This window comes from Thunnus maccoyii, chromosome 10 (genome assembly GCF_910596095.1).
Source record: "Thunnus maccoyii chromosome 10, fThuMac1.1, whole genome shotgun sequence".
NCBI lineage: Eukaryota > Metazoa > Chordata > Actinopteri > Scombriformes > Scombridae > Thunnus > Thunnus maccoyii.
Genome location: NC_056542.1, coordinates 28,394,268 through 28,416,357, shown reverse-complemented (window position 1 = coordinate 28,416,357; position 22,090 = coordinate 28,394,268). Strand labels below are relative to the sequence as shown.

At 41.4% G+C, this 22,090-nt stretch overlaps 1 protein-coding gene across 4 annotated transcripts in view; it reads right to left on the bottom strand.

The window, feature by feature from the left end:
* Nucleotides 1-22,090, bottom strand: part of zfpm2a (zinc finger protein, FOG family member 2a) — a 118,622-nt gene that overhangs the window by 33,204 nt on the left and 63,328 nt on the right. For all 4 annotated transcript variants that reach the window (XM_042424589.1, XM_042424590.1, XM_042424588.1 and 1 more), the window contains one exon: nt 12,233-12,344. In XM_042424589.1, coding sequence (XP_042280523.1) covers nt 12,233-12,344 — 112 coding nt within the window. The remainder of the gene's footprint in view (nt 1-12,232; nt 12,345-22,090) is intronic.

The window sequence follows — 22,090 nt, the reverse complement described above, 5'->3', positions numbered from 1 at the left end:
CCAAATTCCACTTACCTGTTAAATTTCTAAATATATTTTATTTGTAATGTCAGTGAAAATGAATATTTATAAGGTTGTATCATGTGATGTCTTAGCAAAATGAATGAAGCAATGATGCTGATGTCGACAAAGAATAGCTAATTAAGCACTGCTGGCCACTACTCTGCTGAACAGCTCCAATGAAACAGCTGGAAGTGCCTTGCTCAAGGGCACACTGAGAGTAGTACAAAGAAATAACCAAATAGTAATGTTCTTTTATTTTCCCACACTGCCCAATGTTTCTTTTCAATCAAACAAACTTTCTTTTGAAGCCAGTCTTCAGTGGGTCTCCTGAAGGCACGAGCCTGCTCTCAGCTTATCTCCTGCCATCCTCACTTCTCTTTCAGGTGCCTGCAATATGGCTACCACCCCGAGCAAGCTAACTGGCCACAGTGGCTATCACACCCAGCAGTCTTTGACTAAGACCCTAGCACGCACTAGCCAGCTACAGCCACAGTGACTGAAGCACACAGCGGTGAGGAGGCAGGCAGGATGTAATCTCTAGGAGCTGTTGATACAGGGAAACACACAGGGTTTGGGTCAAAGGGATTAAAATGGTGGAGGTGCTGGTTGTAAGAAGGAGAGGGGCTGTGAAATAGTGGCGGGAGCAGCGGGCGAGCCACCCCATAACAGAGAGGAGTGGGGAGATTACAGGGAAAATGGCGCAAGGGGGATTCCTGTGAGGAGAGGGGAAGAAGTGACTCCAAATGGCATTGGAACACAGCATTAGCAGCCACTATTCAACAGTATGCAGGCTTAGCGAGCTTAGGGCATCGGGAGAGGTGGTGTGCGTTTGCTGTGCTGGTCAGGTGATGCTCGGTTTCTATAGGTGGCAGGTGTAAAGAAAACAGGATGTGGAATAGGAAAAAGAAGTGCTCAAGAAGCCCAAATCTTCACAGCCCTACTTGAAGACTTTGTTTCTGTTGCCCCCTCTGTGACTGTCTAAATATTGTCAGTGCCATAAAAAAAAAGTCAAATCTTAAATAAAGGAGGCCAACTCTGCCGGGTAATATCGAGCGAGGATGTCTGAGGTTTTAACTGAGCCCTTCATGCCTATGCAAACCTCACATGGTTTGGATAGAGTTCCATCAACAAAACATGTCAATCACTTCTCCGTGAAAAAGGGAGAGATACGAGACTGAAACCTATCTCATGCAGACTCAAATACTGTACTCATGGCTTCCATTTCACAGTCTGTGGGAGAGCGGGGTTCAAAAATCTTACATCAATTTTTTTTCTTCAATCCAGCTATCCAAGGGCTCAGATTCCAGTTACATTTCACATTGAATAGACTTGTGTTTCCAGCAGTCTAGCCCTCTTCTTGTATGCTGGCTAGTGGAGCGATGACAGATTGGTTTCCACTCACTGCACGGGGGAGCACAATGGAGTGGCTTTGACAGAGTTAAGAGAAACAGTGCATCAATGCCCCCCCCCCCTTCAACCCCCCCCCCCACACATCTCTCTTTTTCCCTACACACATACACTTCTCTCTTCAATTCTCTCTCCTTTTTCTTCATCCTCTTCCTCGCTCTCTCCCTCTCTCTTCCCTGGGGCTTAGAGAATGGATGGCCCTGTCTGACCTGGACGACACTGATGTCTGGTCCTCTACACTACTGTACCTACAGCACGCCTGTCTGCTCGCTCGCCGCTCTGTCCACTCTCTCTCTCTCTTTCACACACAGTACGCGCATACAAGGAACAGGGGCACCCATCTCTGTCACCCAGCGCCGACAGGCAGAGGTCAGCAGAGCTCAGGCACTAAAGCAACCTAGGGGAGGTAGGGTTTAGCTCATATGCAGCCAATACCACTGTCATGGTGAAGGCAGTGACAAGGCTTAAATCCTAATAAAAATGTAAAAACAATGATGTTACTGTAACTGTAACTGTAACTTACCATTAATCATATCAGAAAAAAGAAGTCCTATCTCTTAAACCACAAAACAGGTAGTTTGTCATTGCTTTGGTGCCCCTATCAGCAGGCAGCCCAGCATCCCCAGGAATTATACCCATATCAGACAATCCTCACAACTTACAATATACAAAGCCAGAAAGTAAGGGTGTGCAGTTTGTGGTGGTGGCGTATAGCGTGTCATGCTTTCAAGCAGCAGATTTTTACAGATATGTAATTAACATTTACCTTTATTAACTGTAACCACAGTCTATCCCTAACCCTAATCATACCTCAACCATAGTTCACCAGAACTCTCTTTTTCCCAAATATAGAATCTGTATACCACTCTGCATGGAACATGAAGCCAGAGATTGCTGTGAGATTAAAAAGTGAGTGGGCACCGCCACCTTGACTGAATCAGTGATTATGTTTACATGCACACTAATATTCCACTATTATTCTGAATATGACAATATTATTAATTAGGCCTTATTCCAGATGTAGCAATTTAAGATTAAGACGTGAGATATGCTGATATTATCCGGGTTTTAGGAGCATTCTTTTACCTGAAACACAGGGCTTCTTGCCTTTTTTCGGTCAGCTCGGTGCATTGTAAACAAACCAACTAGCCAACAGTTAGCAAGGCTGGGACAGAGATGCATGACAGGCTGGTTGTGTAACGCACCCCTGCGCAGACAAAATGACATATGCTGGAGCAGGAAGGCAGACACAGGAGAGGAATGAGAGGAGAGTGGAGAGCTGTTCAGGGCGGGCTGGAAAAACAGAGCGCACCTTCTCTACGACGGGAACGGAGGGGTTTGGTTATTATCCTGACATGCAGCCATGGACTGATGGTGACGACTCAGTGTGAGGCACCAAAAACACTCAGCAGTGTAGTAAACATCATGGGAAAACCTAGGTGCTGGTTGTGCCTGTAACTGTAAATTTATAATATCAGTCATATTAATATCACTTATAAATATCAGGCAGCAGCTCACTAATGTTTTTCACCTCGCTGGTTTACTTCACTGCCTGTGGAGATCTTGTGATTCCCGTTCCCACTGGAGCAGAGGGAAACCCTGAAAACCCTCGGCATGTAAATATGAATATTAGTGGAATATTCACTTTCATTAGCCATGTAAACAGCTTAGTAGTAATGTTGTCTTTTTCAGAGTAAGGGCAAAAAACTGAATATTTTGTGCATGTAGTCAATGTAACTGACAGCGGAAACACTGAATTTTATAACAAACAAATGAACTGTATTGAATTTCCAACAAGTCCTTATACCTAAACAACAAAGTAGATTGTCGGCTGTCAAAATTTGTTAGAAAAAAGATTTAAATGAGCATATATCTAACTCCTATCATTACGTTTAGACAACTAAAACTACTGGGTAAAGGTTAAGGAAAGGTGGCCTCTTCCCTAGGAGGTTTTGCAGCAGTATACCAAATCATGCTACTTTGGCCTTTGCTGTGAGGACAATCTCAATTTGAATCTGCTTCTTTAGGTTCTTTGATATCAAAAATTAGCATCCTGAACCATAACTAACCAACATTGATTGCAACTTTTCTCTACATGTTTCAAACACAAGATGAAACATGTTTTAGCCATGCTTCTTGCAGGATTACTCACAAGTTTACTAAGTATCACAGTCTCAAATTGCTACTTCTATACCCTCGAAGCCTCATGCATCCTTGTGTCCTTACCCATGGCATTAGACTTTAAGAGGGGTAGAATAGCTATGATCCCTTGACCAGATTGCATGATAAAACAGCCCATAGATAAGGTACTAGTGCTAGAGGTGGCTTGCAGTTGTGCTCCTCCGTGCACTACAATGAGAAAAGAAAAACTGCGATATCACACTGATACGCCGCTCTAAAGACTATGGGGCAATGTGTTTTTTTCCATGCAGGTGGATGTACAATCAATAAAATGGATTAGCTGCAAAGGTATGTATAAAGGTTATCGCCGAGTTCTGCTGCATGAACACAGTGGCGACCCCACAAAACAATTTTGTAATGTGTCGAGCTATTTCTTCCCAGAAAATCTGATTATGTTTTGCCCGACCTAAAAATTGATTTGCAGGGGTATACATTATCAAAGGAAAAATGGATCCTGGATCAGTAGACCCTAAAGGGCTTGAATGGAATTGTTGTAACTCTATTTGCTAAACTATTGTTATCATCGTAACAGTCAGTGTTGGATGTTTTTCTTTTCAAGGCTACATCAGTGTTTTTCTTCCACTGTCAGATTCCATTTCCTCCTCTGGTGGCTTTTTTCATATTATGATCATCTCCTCTTTCCCTCAGTGTATCAGAGTTTCACCTAGACTCAGTTTCACTTGTTTAGTTCCACTCGCTGCAGTCCTGTGTCAACCCTCAGAGAGACTTTAACCGTGTGGTTTTCCATCACACTGACTGACGATCTAAACACTCCTCCACCCTGGTGATTCCTCTATCTCTGTCCCTCCATCTCTCTCTCTCTTTCTCTCTCTCTCTCACACACACACACACACACACACACACACTGTGACCCCCCCCCCCAAGTCTGATAAAAAGGTACAACCACCCCCCCCCCCACCCCCCCCATCCACCCCCCTAAAGAAGAAGAAGCTGTGTGGATGTGCAGAAAGGCCCCTCTCTCCAGCTCTCAGCTTTTGTCTCTGGTTATCCCTGCACACACACATGCACAAACCCCTCCACGACCCCCTACATCCTCACACACACTCTTCTTCTCAACCTGCTCCTAGATCTTGTGTGTATTTGTGTGTGTGTGTGTGTGTCTGGGGGGGGGTTGACTCTGACCAATGGCATCCAACAGCAGGGCTTTATCCTGAAGCACACTGACAATGCTTTTCACACCTACTTACCACAGCAGAGATGGGGGCGGTGGGCTGGATCATACCCAGGCCTAAAAGCAGGCTAAGGGCTTTTAGAAGACACACACAGAATGGACTCTTTAATTACTGACTCAAGATCCCGCAGTAGATTAAAAAACCTCGCAGAAGCTTATTTTCATATCCGCGGAAATTTTTCAATGAATATAAAAACGGTCATTGATTATGCCGTTAAGGGAGGGAAGTTAAGAAGAGAAATATAAAGTACATATAATCACATTAACTTGCAGTGATTAATGTAATAAAATGTGATCTTTTTTCCCCATCTGTATTGAACAAATTCAAATACTGGGGAGACATGCTCCAAATATTAAGAAGCAGCTCCTCAAAATCCACTTAACCAGTTCAGTGTTCAAAGACATCTGCGAAAGCAAGGCAGATAGCTCATACAACATGCTTATACAGCGCAGATAGGGAGAGCGCGGTACACATGCATGGATGAGGAGAAAAACAATGACTCATATCTGCTTCTGATGCTTATGGACTTGCAGTACTTTGTTTACAAGTGTGTCTATGCTGCCTTCACTCTTAGACACACAATCAGCCTTCCTGCATGATCAATACCAAAGCATTTCTCATCATTGATTATACAATTATAGAGAAGTTAAATCTGTGACACACTCTCATGTGGAAGCATTAACCACTGCAGCCAGCGGTAGAGACAGAGTGCAGGGAAGAAGCTTCCTCTGCACTCGCTGTTTTTTTTTTTTTTCTTTCTTTTTTTAAACCTGGTGCTTAAAGCGAGCTCAGTGTAGTCCAGGTACTTCACTCAGATGATTATAATGCCACGAGGGTGCAATACATCACTCTTATTAGCCACACTGGAGCACAATGGTATCATAATTAATGGTCGCAGCAGGATTTGAACGCTGCCCTGACATGGAAAAGTGGGCCTACTTAAGCTCTACAAGGCATTTAAATATGCAGAGTGAATGGCACAACCCAAACCCTCCTGCTCTAAGGACAGCCCACGCTCATTAGCCTGACACCCTTCGTGGCATTGATACAAGGACGACCGGCTATACTCACAGACACACACACAACACAAATCACAAGCACATACTCAAAAATGTGCATGCAAGCAAACAGACCACAGCTACAAAATGTTACACGGTGATACATGAAAAGAACAATCTTGTCCCTCATCAGTGCCCATCACTCCTTTAACATTTTCTCTCTGTATTGTTGTTTTTTGTCTCAAGGCTTAGTCTACAGTCAATGCAGATGGACATATATGTGTCAGCAGCCATTATGAGAATTTTCGGTAATGGCGATTGGTCTGTGTTTGCGCGTGTGTGTTTTGTTGCTGGAATGTGGGTGATGTAGCAGAGTGTGGTGTCTGATGCCTGTGTGCCTGTGCTATACTGTCTAGCACAGGGAAACTGCCTGCGCAGCGGGAGAACAATGCACATAAAAGGCTGTCGGAGGAAGCGTCTGGAGCTGACGTCTTTCACATGGCTCTGAAAGGAGCAGCAACAAAGTGTGTGTGTGTGTGTGTGTGTGTGTGTGTGTGTGTGTGTGTGTGTGCATGTAGTTTATATGCTTATGAGTGAGACAGGATGAAAAAAAAAAAAAGAGAAAACGCCCTCTTGAATATGTTTGTAGAAAGGAGGAAATAATAAAAGTGTGTGTTCCCGTCTTAGTCATGTGTACTGAAATGTGTGTGCTTGTATGTGCATAAATGCCTGTGCTCCTAAATACATGTGTGGGATGGTTAAGTCCTCTCAGATCGCCGTATGATTTGGATTTTGCTGTCCTTAGCCCACCACTCTCTCTCCTCTCCTCTTCCTTAAAGCCAGCTTTATAACTTCTCCTCAATTGCTAATGTGGAAGCTTCAGCTGCAAGACACGCTACTCAACAGCTGCCAAATGCCTAAACCAGCCGCTCCTCTCCACCCGGCTCACTCCAGCCTGACCGTACCGAGTTATCGCGTGGCTCAGTGCAATCAATTATTGTTGCAGTGGAATCATTAATAATTTCCTAATGAAAACGATTCTGTTGATCTCTGTTGTCTTTTAATTAAACATAATTAGTCGGCTGCTCGGAGCTGTGGTGGGGACTCCTTTAGGGTACAATTTTGTTTTAATACACTGATAATGAAATTTTTACATTGTGTCAGTTGTTTAGTTATTATTCAGTCACACTATTTCGCTATGTTCCCAGATAACAGATAATAACCCTCGCACCTCCTATTCGCCGCAGTCATTTTAAAAGAGGAGGGTTGAAATGAACAATTAAATTTTGAACTGTAAGAGTCTCCTCTCACTGTTTAATGCTGCATGCTGCCAGGGAGCAGTGCAGGAAACAGTACAGTTTTACGCTTTCATTTCTGGTGAAAAAAAAAAAAAAAACCTACAAATGTCTTTGTACAGTACGTTCCAGTAGTGATTTAAAGCTGGTTTTATTAAAAAAAAAAGAAAAAAGAAAAAAAAAAGTCAAATAGATACTACATCTGTCCAGGCAGGTCATGCTAGTTCATCTTATGCCTCAGAGGTCTTCAGCTGTGGAGAAGTGGAAATGAAATGGAGGCATAAAAAGGATCTGATTGTGAGGACTTAGAGAATATGAAATAATACAAAGACACAGCGAGTTAGCTAATTCTGCACTGTCCGGGCTTATGTAAAACGGCCTAGTTACATTGGTCAATTTCTACACGAACAATGGGCTAAGTTGCTCTGGAGACTTATTGGACATGCTGTATCTGAATGTGGTCTGGCTTAAGAGGCTTATAGTTGAAAAGTTTAGGTGACCTCTGAATAATGCCACATAATGTGGTCACATTGAGTGTGTATAGTTTCAGTGGGCTCAGTTATCAGGTAACAATGGGGTAAGCACAATGAAGGCTCACGCTGACAATGCATGAAGTCATATATTGTACAACAGACATAAAAATGACACTTGTCATTTCTTTAAGTGTTTGCTCAGATGTGACCATGTCTGATTTCAGCATTTATACGCTGTAGCACGGGAGAGGTTTGTTGTAAGGAGATCATAAAAAAATGTTGTAAAGAGATCAAATTTCCTCCATAAATATGAACTCAGACTAGGTTTGATTGTTTAAAGAAAGAGTTCTTCCGTTATAGAAAATTCACTAAATTAAAGGATAAGGCTGGAGATGTTTTAGCCATAGAGCTCCATTGTTGTCCAAAAACTATTAAAAACACATCAGTGAGTCACACTGTTGCACTGAGAGACATGTTCCTTTATCATGATGAACATGGGCACTGTGGTGTGTTTGAGTCAATCCTGCACAAACCATCCTGGTGTTGTAAATAATAAATGTGTATTAATCCACAGCTGAAAATAGTCCCTAACAAATGCAATATTTCCTCACATTTGAGTAACACATAAAAACTACAGTGCCCAGCTGTTTAAGGAAATGATTTAGCCTTTTTAAAAAACGAAGCAATTTATTTGGGGCCAGTTTTTAAAGATTTACATCTTCAGAAGGAAATGAGTGGGTTTGTGGCTGAGTGCCACAGGCAGAGTGGGCAAGTCAGAAAGTATTGAGACTGACTAACGTATTGTTGTTGTTTTTTTTCATGGGATTTATTGACAATGAGAATAAAGAATAACACCAGCCTTAAACTTAACAAGCAGTTTAACTCCAGTAATGCATCACAACTGGCTTCATGTTTATCGGCTTGCTAGAGTTGCTAAAATTCTTCCAGTTAGGCAGGTTTACAGAGTTTGAGCCTCTGTTGGTAACATATTCAGCTGGGATATGTCAGATGAAAAAAATCAAAATGCGGCCGAATTAGTTTTTTCTGTTAAATCCTACTTTCCAGCTGTATTGTTTATCAATCTGTTGTTTATCTGTACAGAAAATTCTCAACTGGTTTCTATCTCTCTCACTCTCTCTGGGTCCCTGTCTGTCATCCTCTCTCTCTCTCTCTCTCTCTCTCTCTCTCTCTCTCTCTCTCTCTCTCTCTCCTCTCTCTCCAGCATTACTGTAACATATAATTACTCTGCAGACTTGCTGCCTGTTTCTATAACTTCAGCGGTTCAAAGAAACTGTCGGAGTGTGGAGGAGAGCATTGTGGGAGTTCCAGGTGGATTTCTTGATAATGAGTTAGCGCAGTAGTAGAGTTGAGAGTTTTAGTAATGGCTGGCTGCTAAGGCTCTTCCTGGGAGTTTAATGTAAAACAAACAGGGCCATGCTGACAGCCTGGGAAAAACAGATATTGCACTTTTCCACTTCCACTTCAGGGCTCTTGCTGCCTCTCATTTTAAGAACAGTAATTCAAAGAAGAATTTATCTTCATGAAATGGCTCTGTGAATCATAATTTGAGACATTTAAATGTCTCAAACATTAATCATGGTCTGTGACTTCTAGTTTTTTACAAGGATAAAATGTTCCTGTCTTTCTGTTCATCTGGATAAAATGATACAGACAGCAACACCAAATACAAATAGTCAGAAACGAGAAAGTGTTGCTTGAGACAGGAATCACACAATCCCCAAAACAGGCCAATAATTCTATCTATATGGTATTACACTATAAGTTTAGCTTGTGTTGGCGCTGATGACCAGGGGCGCCCTGTTAGGGACCTAAACCACCATGCTGCTTGTTACAGACTCCAGGAATCATTTTGCTGAATCCTACTCTCTCTCCCTCTCCACATATTTCCCAGACTTCCTGAATGATAAGTATGAGGGATAGAGGATGAGCAGTTGTACAAAATGTAATGCAGAAATCATAGTAGAGAACACCCAATAGTAAGCTACAGCCACTCAAACCAATCACCAGTCCTTACTTAGAGATACTCCCCCATAGATTCACATTGGCAAGCATCCAAAGTGAACTGCTACTATCTTTGCAGGCAGCCATAAAGAAAGCCGAGACCACTGAAACGTGAGCCAAAACATATTCTGTAAGCATACTGTGTATTGAGATATTCACTGTTTTCCATAAGTAACGCATCTCAGGGAGCAATGAAGCAGCCTACAGAGTAGAAACAGCACAGGGGTGAAGATATAAACAATCTGGGCCTCAGCTTTTTGAGGTGGGAAGAATGTTGCTGTTGGACTCTGAAGAGCCTTTAGTCAATCCACACTAGTGTCGACGCGATAAACACAATTCCACTTCAAAACTGGGGCAAAGAGACCAAATTCAATATTAAATTCGACAAAGATTTAATATTTTCACCGAACGTGTTCAGCTCATCGACATTCAATTTCAATGTCACCTCCAGAGGGTGCACACATGTGCAGATTGGAATATTTAAACGGTGATGAAGAAGAATGATGGTATAAAATCGAGTCACAGACTGGCTTTGGACAGCGGACGCAGGAGTCAAACGGTTGAAAACGTTCAACAGCATCAAACACTTTCTTAACTGAGTCCCAGTCAGTCTGAAAAAAAAAAAAAAATCGTTGCCAGAAGCAAAATGTGGAACAATTTTGGTTACAGAGCCGAAAAAATGGACACCAACCAATTCCTCCAAAGCTCTGTGGCAAAGCTGATACAAAGCTGTTCAGGAAGTATGGAATTACAAAGCTTGATTTTTTTTTTATATGTGACATAGTGGTATGGAATTTTGGATATTTGATGCATAAGTTTTAAAGTCAAAAGTTTTCATGATGTGAGAAACAGACAGAATTGGTGAAGTTTTTTCTGTGACATAGTTAACAAGTCTTGGAAACAGCCTATTATAAAACATAAAATTTTTCCATAATTAAACATGCTAAACCTATAAAACAATGAACAGAATTATGTCATGTTTTCAGCTCAGTCATCGTCTCAGACACAGCTTCCATGATGTGACAGGAGATATTTAACTTCTACTCTGAGATTTCAATTAATTCTTTGTATTCAACATTCCCTCTATTATCATTTATCATCAGTTGGCAACCATGTGATGATTCTTTTGGAGGATTTCCCTTAATGAACTTACACAGTACAACACAGAACAACTCTCGCATGGGGACGTCTAGAGATGTTATTGTGTTTAATTTAATAAGGTCAAGCTGGAAGTGTCAAACAAAGGGGTTGTCAGTGATACGTAGCTGAGGTGCTGATGCTGAATGTGCGGCATGTGATGCTATCTCCAGGATACATGTATGAAGAGTGGCAGAGGAAATTCTCTAGACTTAACAAAAAAAGTGAGAAATCCTGTTATTGCCCCTTTTTTTTGTTTCATACAGTCAGTCTCCAAGCAAAAAGATTAGAAGATTTTAAAGAAGTGCATAATCTTCTTTAACAGCTTATCAAAACTTTAATGATTTGGTGATAAAGAGCACAAAGTTAAGTAGCCGGTTAAGAGGATAACTCCCCAGTGCAGTCTAGTGATTAGTAGATGAGAATTGGGAGACCGAAAATCCGGGTTGCAAATCCCACTCCTGCCACTTATTCACTTTGAGGGAGAAGAAGCTCCATTTCAGCTTTGGGGGTATTGTCACGGGGTAATCATTTTTGAAAAGTGATAAATGGAGCCCCTTTCCTTCACCCTTTGGAATCCAAAACACAAATCTTTATTTACGTATTTATTTTGCTGTGTCTCTCTGGTTAACACCCGTCAAGACCCAATTATAGCTGCAGAAGCCTTGCGCTTTCATGAGAAGTGAAGCTGCAGACTGTAGTGTCAGTGCTGTATACAGTTTAAGCATCTCCTCATACAATCTGCAACAAACCGAGCCCTTTACGGATCACTGTTGGGCTGTTTTAATGAGTGTTTGCTGGACACAATGCAGCAGATTGAGGAGTTTAGCTTCATGACAGTGGGTCATTTGGGTTTTTGTGCTTTTAGGATCAATGTTGAATAAACAACATGGATTTTATGACAGCTATGTTGTATTTTTTTGCACATATTTACATAAATCCATTCCTGGTGGGGCTTGTATGACTATGTCTGATTTATTATAGATATACAGTTAGAGCTTTGCTGAATTAGTCAGAGAACAAATTAAGCAAAATGGCAAACCCATCTCCACTCGTGCTTTGCGCGCTATCTACTCTGAGATAGGGATTCACTTATATAGTATAAAAGAGGAGGGAAAAAAAAGGGGGCATTAATTACCTTGTGAAATCTAAAGACCATTAACTTTGTGTGTCAAGTGATGTTTCTCAGTTCCTAATCAGAGTTTTAGTGATATAAATTACTCTTTGGATGAGAAAAACAGATAAAGTGTGGGAGTGTGTGCACATATGTCTGAGCGTGTGTATGTGTGTCCTTGCAGCTGTGTGCTTGCAATTATTTGTGTGTGTTTGTGACTTTGAGAGGCGAGGAGAGCAAGGAAGAGCAGAGAAAAAGTAAAAGAAAGACAGAGACAGACAGAGAGACAGACAGGCAGGAGTTGAGTGGATGGAGGATTGTCTGTGTGTTTACGGCGGTGCTGTGGCGTGGTGTGGTGTGGTGTGTTGCGCTGCAGAGAGATAACAGGATGCCGGCGCTGCTTGCTTACCTTTGCTGTACACCACACAGTTGTTTTTGTTGTCTTCCGCTCCCTGCCAAGTCACATCCAGCAGCCACCTGGGGCCGGCGCTCAGCACCACCGGGACCGTGCTCTTCGTCTTCTGGACGGGGACAGATAACAAACACTAATCATTTGCTTATTTTGGTGATTAAAGAAACATTAATAACCACTGAGTTACGCTCTTCAGCTGCTCTGAATGGCCATAAACAGACAATTTCAGAAACTATACAGCATGCAACTCAACCCACTCCACACCAACCTTTTTTTTTTTTTTTTTTTTTTTACATTGCTGAGAAGATTTGAGAGTCAGGTTTTTTGTGTGTATGTGTGTGTGATGGCCTACAGACAAAGGCTGTAGTAGTGGTTGGAGTGGAGACAAATGGGAGCAAGAGGCTGCGTTGTATTGAAAAGGGGGAACTATCATCCAGGATTGAACCCAATGATTCAGCAGCAGATCTCTCAGATTAAGTAGAAAATCTCAGGTGTCTGTGAATTACAAAAAAAAAAAACCCAAAGAAAAATTGGAGAGATGACTTTCAGAGAGAAGGAAGCGAGTGTTCAGCGGTGAACTTTGGGCACATTGTGCCTCGCTATCGCCAGGATCTCACTATTTCCTGAAACAAGCAGGGAAGAATTCAAAGAATCAGTATCCATTTCAAAGGGCGATTGAGGTTAGAGTTTTTATAATATGCCAGAAAATTATTCTGAACGTGTAAGGTCATTTTTCTTCTTGGTCAGAGGTCAAACATTGGAGTTTTATTCCTCAGCAAGAAAAAATAAAAGAAGGAGATAGAGTGCAACATCCACCATAATAGATTCACGTGGTGCAGTGTCACCAGATTTGCTTGCTGCATTTATCCTCAAATGATTTTCTGTTCTGTTTTATTTCATTTTGGTGTTTTTTTTTCCTTTCGCTTCTTTGTCACTGCGCTTGCAAAATGGTGTGTTGGTGTTGTTGCGTGTGTGTTGGAGGGGTAGTAGCAACATCTCAGGCAGCTGGGTACAGTAGCCTATTACTCAAAGGCAAAATGTCAGTATTTCAAGGCCATTACTTTTGAACCCCGGGGCCCTCCTTCATTAGGATGTTACAGAAATAGTTTAGCTAAGAGAAAATGGGTTGGGGTGCAATCTCGACACTTCATTTCTTTTTCCATCTGAGGCAGGCAGCGACAGGACACTGTCTATCTGCCTAATGCAACAGAAAAATACTAGTCCTCTCCCATGCTTTTCACTTATTTCTCCCCCGCACAAGGCAACAACCTTCAAGGATAAATGCAAATGTCACTTGAGCATGTTAAAGGTCTGAATTGGCACAGATATGCACAAGAGATGAGCACTGTGCTCCGGCAGTGCACCTGCATGCCCCCTCCTCCTCCACCCGCCCATTTCTCTTTCCATGAACTCTATCTACTCGGAGGCTGGAGGACAAACTGATTTTTCTTAGAGAGCATTATTTACAAAATAGCAAAAAACATCTCACAGAGACGATAGGAACTTGTTCGGAATTTGTCTGCAAAATTAAGAAAACAAACACAGACACTAAATAAAGACAGATTTCTAAACAGTCCTTATATATATCCCTGCACATTGGCAAACTACACTGCCAAACTGATCAAACACAGACAGTAAATTGTGTCTGTTGATATTCTTATTTCTTCTCCTGGCATCTTCTTATCCCATCCTGGCAGCAGATGAGAGAGAGAGAAGACCTCTGTAATTTAAGTCATCCTCGATTTCACATTTCAAATTAGCCTCACAATAAAGTCTTCTATCTGGCTAACCTGAAAATCTCACACCCCTGTCAAAGGAGCAGAGCAGACCGGCCGATTGTTGCTAGGACGACTATCTGAAATGGGAATCAGATTAACCCTTTCTTAGATCTTCAGACTGGAGCCATCTCTTATTCAGCAGCGAGAGGCCTCTCTGCCGTCCCTCTGAGCCTCTGGGAATTCATGATATTCCAGCTGCTCTTAATGTAGCCAACAGGAACAAAATACCACATTAACTAGACATCCCCCCAGTGTTAGAAATCACTACAAACGTTTTAGAAATTAATGCAGTAGTCACAATTGTTCCCTTAGTTATTGCTGTGATAGAAACTTTTAAAATTCAAACTATGGGTATTATGTATTATTTTGAATTAATTGTCAATTTCTACTATTTTCTTTGTTTTCTTTTTGTTGGAAACTGAGCAGCAACAGCCCATGACTGTCTCTCAGTGCAGATTTACATAATGCATCCGTAGTGACAATAGTGGTGTGCTTTGTAAGCATGCTGCATGTACCAGCCGTCACAAAGACAAAGAAATGCACAAGAGCAACTGCACACAACATATTTAGGATTAAGACACAGTTGCGTCACTGCAGGGAGGAGCGTCTGCAAATGCAAATGAAAACATTTGTACAACCGGATCAGTTGGCCTAAGTGGCCGAGGCCAGAAGAAATGCAGATTGACAGGCAGAAAATTACGATTTCCCTGGAGCGAGGGAGCATATGATGAACTGGCTTTATAGAAACAAACTCCTCTTCTACACGACAATCACACAACCAGGGGATGTGACGTACAGTATGGAAGCTCTTTCCTGTCCCAAAAAAACACACTGAGTGGAGTTTGTAAAATATGCTGACCCCATTTGGATTGTTCAATATGTCAGTTGCAAAAAATGTACATATGCATGTATACAAGTGGCTAATTCCATATTTTAATCTCATCTTTATGATTTGAAATATGCAAAAAAAGAGAATATATTCTATGTTTTGCTCTCATATGTTTATTGCAGGTATTTGTAATAGGTATTCAAATAAATAGAAATAAAAAAAACAAGTAAATATGTAATACATTTATATAGATACAGTGTTAAATATCAGTTTACAGTCTATCAGCTCAGTCAGAGCCTGTAAACCCCCCCGGCTTTCCTCTCTATGTAGTGTGTTATGGTTTATCCACCCTCTGCCTTCACTCCAGTGGTTTCAATACTCTCTCAGTATTTTTATTTTTTTTTTCTGAGCTCTGTTACCGTTCCTCGTGTAAGAGATACAGTGACCAAAACAGTGTAGTCAGCGAGGAAGTGATTACAAACTGATGCTCCAAATTCGCTATAAAATGAAAATCAATATTTCCACAAGTTGCTGCAACATAAAAGATAACCTTCATTGATTTTTCTAGACTTAGGCCTCTGTGATAAAATCTAATATAAATTTTCAGCCACACGGATTTGGATCAGAGCGGAGCAGGGGCTGAACGATAAGTTCCGTGCACATCTCTCAGAGTTGGATTTTTTTTTTTTCCTCCCCTTTCCCTCTTCCGAGGCAGGGCTGTACTATTTATAATTGGCCCTGTGTGAGCAAAAGCTTCTATCAGGAATCTGTTCTAATTTTTATTACTGAGAAGCTAAAGCCTGTTCCAGATAATTTGGAAATTTCAGGGGAATTGTGATAGAGCTGATGGCACAGCCGGACTGACTCCAGAAAGGAGCTAACCTGTAATAGCCTCTGTGGCTGCGCTGATTAAATGTTGCCATAGATGAAAGACCTGCCATCACCGCAATAAATTAACCAATCACACAAATCCCAAGTCACTACTAATCCCTCCTTGATACCATGATCCTCTGATCAGCTGAAGGAGGTGAAGAAGAAAGTGGCTTGTGACACTCAGCCTTCTCCTAACTCCCTGCTTCCCTGTGTAAACAACAAGCTAATGATATCACCGCTGACCATTTCACCACCACTGGCTACTCTTAACCCGCTTCATGGTCAGGGCAGGTGAAATCGATACAAACCTTGGTGGGAATGATTATTTTCCTCATCGCTTTTTTCCCCCCCCTTCCCTCTACCAAGGTCACTGACTGGCACTGTATCTGTCTTGATCCCACAGCTGCAGGATTTAGACAACTGAGAGATCAAAACCACTCTGTCTGAATATCTCAAGACATGCATTGGCTTTATACATCCCGCTTTCAACACCCACTTGGTATGAAGGAGTGCCATTTTGAAACAAAAAGACAAAATATTACAGTTAAATAACGGTGTAAACACCTTTTGAATATTGCCTGTTTCTTCCTTTTTACTCTCAATAAAAAACTACTTTCACAAATCTGTTTTCCGACATATTTCAAAATGAATTACTGATTATTACATTCGACTTTCTCTCCGCTACATTACATTTGAGCAGTGTAACACCCTGGCGACATGTCTCAAATTATTTGAATGTGCCTTGTCCTTTCCAGATGATGCCAGCAGTATAAATATAAGGAAAAAAAACAAGCTTATGTATGGGTTATGTCAAGTTTATATGTTCTCTGTTTCTAACATGGGAGTGAGGATAAAGGATTTGTACCTGTTTTACCAGTCAGTTTACAGCAGACAGCACACTCACACCTTGATAACGTCCATTGCAATTAGTTGTTCACTGCGATGAAACAAATTGCATGTGGTCAACTGGAAATTTCATTAAGGGAGATTTTCCTCTAGCCCTCGTTATCGCTCTGCGTATTAATATTTTCTTAGCCTCAAGGATGGATGGGTTGCAAGGGTCTTTTTGTTGAATAAACGGCCAAAGCCAACCTCACAGTCTATGTCTCCCACTACTATCCATGCTGGGAAAAGCTGTGTATATGCTTAGTTAGGCGCTGCATATTTTTCATTGCGCCCTGAAATAAGATTCTCTGTCAACATCCTACATAAAGTGGGAAATGCCTCCATTTCTCAAGTCTGCTTTTGTGTCATTTTCTCCTCTTCTAAATGGCCATGGTTACATCTGCTGAAATGAAAAGATACCTACATACCGCTTTCATTCCTTTTTCACCCCCCCCCCCCTCTCTCCCTCTCTCTAAGGCTATAGCATCTGCTATTGGGAGACTAAATAACAGAAATATGCAGGAATTGCACACTAATTCCCTTTAGAGATAGATCTTGGCTGGTGCCCTGTCATAAATCAGAGAATTTCGATATGAAATGAGGCAAGCTGCTCTAATCATTTCTGCATTTCAAATTGGATCACTGGCTCAATCGCTTGGCTTTTAAACTGCTTGCCTAAGAGCAAATGTGAGGTGGGAGATAATTCAGCTGAAATCTCTGCCTGCTCTGTGCGGCAGTTAGTTTACTGCTTGAGTGCAAGAGAATGCTTTTTTCTTCCCTTAGCCCATCTTTCTCTTTTCAACTTTCTTAAATTGACTTTTCATTTTAAAATCGATTAAATTGAGAGAGTCACTGCTGTTCCCGGAATCTTTAAAGGGACACCCATCACTGTGCGTATGTGCCTTTATTTGGCTGCTGCTATCATGGCGGCGCTATGGGGAATAAATATTTTCTCATTTAAATCACCTTTTATCCTGCTGACTGGACTGTAAGCATCAAAGTTCATGTGCTGCATTAGCTATTACTTATTTCACTCCATTGAAATGCTCACAGTGGTTATATTTATATTGACTATGGGTGGCATGGCATGATTACTGTATGTTCACTCGCTTGTTTCAGACATAACAGAGTAGTAATAAAGCAGACTAATAATTGGTTGCTCAGGATTTTGATTAAGGAGTAAATTATTAACAGCTCATCTAGAAATTATTTTGTCATATTTTTTAAAACTGGAAACACTCATGCAGCAAAGTAAATCAGGGTGGAGAAAAGTAGAGAATAGAGAGTATGAGGGAGGGTGGGGACTCCATCTAGCCTCCATTCTTCAAGACCTTCAGGCACATTGAGGTGCTCCAACTCTAAAGCCAAACAGTTTAGTATAAGCTGTACCTGCCCTGAAGACAAGCAACCCCCTTTCTCCACCCCTACCTCCCTTCCTTTCCTTCCCTAGTCTCCTATTCTCTCTTTTCCTTTCACATTTAAACATCACCACACTCTCTTGATTCAGTCAAAACTTACATACGAATCATCTCCACCTTCTCTAGCCCTACAGCATCGTTCGACAATGTCCCCAACTTTCTTTGTAGTGGAGAATGTTTAATTCAACTTCACAAGTAAATGTGTGTATACTGCTATGTATAATGCGTATGTCCTGAGAACTATTTGAAGTTGTAAACAAGAGAAAGCTGAATTTGTAATGCATGTGCTCCAGGACTTAATAATGTCTTGGAGGTACAGCGGCGCAGGCATGCACACGTGTACTTCTTGTGTTTGGCTTTGGTCAGGGGACAGAACAGCCCTGTCGCTTCACTACTCACTGTTTGAATTACACAAAATTTCCCATTTGAATTCAATTGGAAAGGACTTGTTTGATCTTTTGCATGTATGTTAGGGTTGACTCCCGAAGCAGCGAGGAGCTGTGTGAGGGAACATAATAGGGAACCCGGAGCCAGTAATGTTCACCTGTATGGATATTACCATGGCCCCTGGGGGTCAAGGTGGCAGGTGGCATATTCTCTGGACAGATCTACTCTTTCTCTGTCGGGAATAAACATGCGGATGGGGGATTTCTTCAAAGAAGGAAGAAAGGGAACTCAGGAGTCAATCAGTCAATGGGGTCACAACAAATCCCTGCTCTCATAACCACACATGGAAGACTAGGATCAGTCAGAGGCAGTAAATAAAGACAAACAATAAAATAGCAGGCATGATGCTTGAATAAAGCCCCTGACTTTAGATAAACCTCTGTGCCCCTCTTTAGGTATTGGATTTTAATATTCTTTTGAACTCTCCTCTCTTCTCTGGTGGAGTCATAAATTTCATGATGCATTAGAATAGCATCTTCTGTATGTGATTTTATATTTCAGGAGACTCTCTCCGTGCAGCCAATCTCACCTCCTGATTCTGAAACCGAGCTCTATCTATACATAGGTGTGCAGAATAACAATTAGAATAAACACAGTGCAAAGTACAATGAATTAAAAATCACTGGAGACTGTAGGAACAAAGAGAAGAAACACATGAAATGTATTCCAAGCTTAACTATGTTGTAATGACGAACACACTGACAAAGGTATCTGTGATTTGCATACCACCTGATCGTCTCCATACTGCCGCAGTCTTCAATAGTTTGATCTTTGCATGCACTTCAGAGAAATGGGGTCTTACTAAATCCACCGTAAAAGACCAACAATATTTACACCAAGTTAAGTAAATAAGATAAAGATGGTGAACTTGCCCCTCACTAAATGCATTAGACGTGAACTCTCTTATCAGAGTCTCAGCACACGGACTGTTAAAAGATGGGTTTCCCGAGCTGGAAATGGTCTTTGTTACCCAATTAGTTTGCTGACGACCCCGTGGTATAATATTCCTGCTTTGACAGCCTCACACACATCCATCTAATGAGGCTCTGCTGGACCACCAGGGAGTGAATGGACACTGTCCAGACCTTCATCTCATCCAGCAACTATCAGTTTTCTTATCTTCAATACTAACCTGATGCTACCCTTTTTTTTTTTGTCAGAGGACTTCAATTTTTCTGCTTGGTTGTTCATCCGTCCAGAGTCATTTTGACGGAGCTTTGTCTTTAGTAGGCCCCGAGCCAAGTAGGCTTAGGATCAGAGGGCTAAGGCCAGGACAGAGGACAGTGAGGACTTATCAAGGTCCACCAGCAGGGGTTTGCCTCCCTGTAGGTTGGCTGTCCTTCTTTCTCTAAAGGAGGTGAGGCAAGCAAAGCCTCTGTGTTTTTCTACTTCCCTTGCCAATATGACCAAAAGGCAAAGAGGAAAGGAAAATTGTAGAATGTGTATGAGTGACAATACTTATGTAAAAAGCCTTATGTAATATATGATTTTGGAGATGTCTGGAGATAAAGATTGCGGTCTGGTTTAATTTACCCAGTTTCTAATGAGTGGTAAAACATGGAGAACCTACACTTCAAATCTTAAAAAACCTCAACTGTTAGGGGGGGCAAGTCAGCTATCTCCAACTTCCACCAAAACCCCCACTCTGAACTCACTTTGTGCTGGAATACCAAGACAACTATCAGGGGCTTGCAAATGGAAACAATTGAGGATTATCTCCAGCACTTCTCAAGAAAGTTGTTTCAACATATCACAAGTACAGCCATGACAGTGACAGATGGCAAAGCAGCTGGCACCACTCAACTTTGTTTCACTTTTCTTTCTTTTTGCTTCTTCTTCTTCCTCTTGCGCCTTTGCTGCAATAGAGGTCTGTTGTGTATTGAAGTGTTGGATAATCATTCATTTGGGAAGACATATTGCGTACTGTAAAACAAGGCGATATGTGTGAAACCAGGGAGTTATGAGCTTCACTGTTGTTGCCTGTTAGACTAATATTCTGCAAAGACTGACACCTCGCTTTGCTTGTTTGTTGGCTCCTTTAAAGCAAGGTGCGTCACAGTTAAAGGAGCATCTCCCCAAATCTGCTGCAAGTAGTCGTTCAAATTCATAAAACTCTTGAGATAAGTGTGTAAGTGATAGCGTGTGACTTGTATAAGCATTATGCTATTCCAAATGGAACATTTGTTCATGAATGTTAATGTTCACATCAAGCTGTTTGTGTGCGACTTACAGGAAGCATATAAGCATGCAGATACTGCATCTCCTCAGTGTGACAGTTTGCTATCCAGACTGTGTCCCTCCCTGATGGGTCACTGGCAGACAGCAAACATCCAGAGAGTTGCAAAGGGGACAGAGACACCAGCTCACTCTCGAGCCCTGCGGGTATGAAGAGTGGCCCCCTAAGACCTGGAACCTCAGTGGGGCCTTCAGCCATCACCGGTCCTGCTCTGCTGTTCTATCTGTTGTTAAATCTATCTAGTACAGTAGAATGGTCATATCAGCAAGGTCACTACAGAGACACACGCAATGTTTTCTAGGTGTGAGATCTATAGAATATTGCATGCCCACCTCTTCTATATGTATCTGCATCTGTAGTAAAGAAATGACTAAGTCAAGGCATTTTTATGACTTCTGTATTATCTCTAGTGATTAATAAAACCAGTGACATGAACTGAAATACTAACCATAGGTGTTTTAGAACTTTTCAACAAAATGTAGCAATACTTCTACTTCATTAAATCTGCGTCTAATCAAATCTGATTCGGAAGGAAATGTATATTGCTTTGCTTTGCAGCACAAGATGTTACTTTGTGGTACAAAATAGGAGGAGGGTGTAAGCTTAAGTTTTCTGGTTTTCAGCAGTAGTAAATGATGAAAAAATTGAAAGGATGAAAACAAAAAAACCCAAACACTGTCAATGTTTAATGTTTTTATCCCTTTTGAGAAGATAAAAAGAAGCTTTGATCCTTCTGATACGAGCAACAGGATTTGTGAAAAATGTGATTTTAATTCTGAAGAAATACTGCTATCATCCTCAACTATGGTTTCACTTTCATTACCATTTGCTGTTATTATAACATTAAATAATATATTCATAGATGAAAAAACCTTCTAAACCAAAACTGCATTATGAATTATGCTGCAAACGATCCGCATCTTTGTATTTGTGTTTTGATGTAGTCAGTGTGTCCTTAGTATGTTTGAGTAAACCATGCAGCCACTACAGTGAGCACAAAGCAAATCAGTGAGTCCTGCTCTGCTTATCAGGGGACCTGCCATATCAGTTTGGGTAGTTGTGTTGTGATGTAAGGAAAGCAAAATGTCAGGTTCACTTGTAGATCAAGTCAACCATGCATTATCTCTCAAACAGTGTGGCTTGGCCGTGGCCATAATAGCTCTGACTAGCTGACTGACTGAGTGCTTCACGGCTACAGTAATACATGGAGCTGTGGGCAGCAATGAGTTCCAGCCATGCACACAGAAACTTGCACAGAAAGTACAGACTTGTACAATATAAATAACAAGAAAAAAAGAAGAGTGTCTTTCACTACAGCCTGCAACTCTTTCTCCATCTGACTCACAAACAGACATCAGTATCATGTTGATCTGTGCTAAGAAGTATATT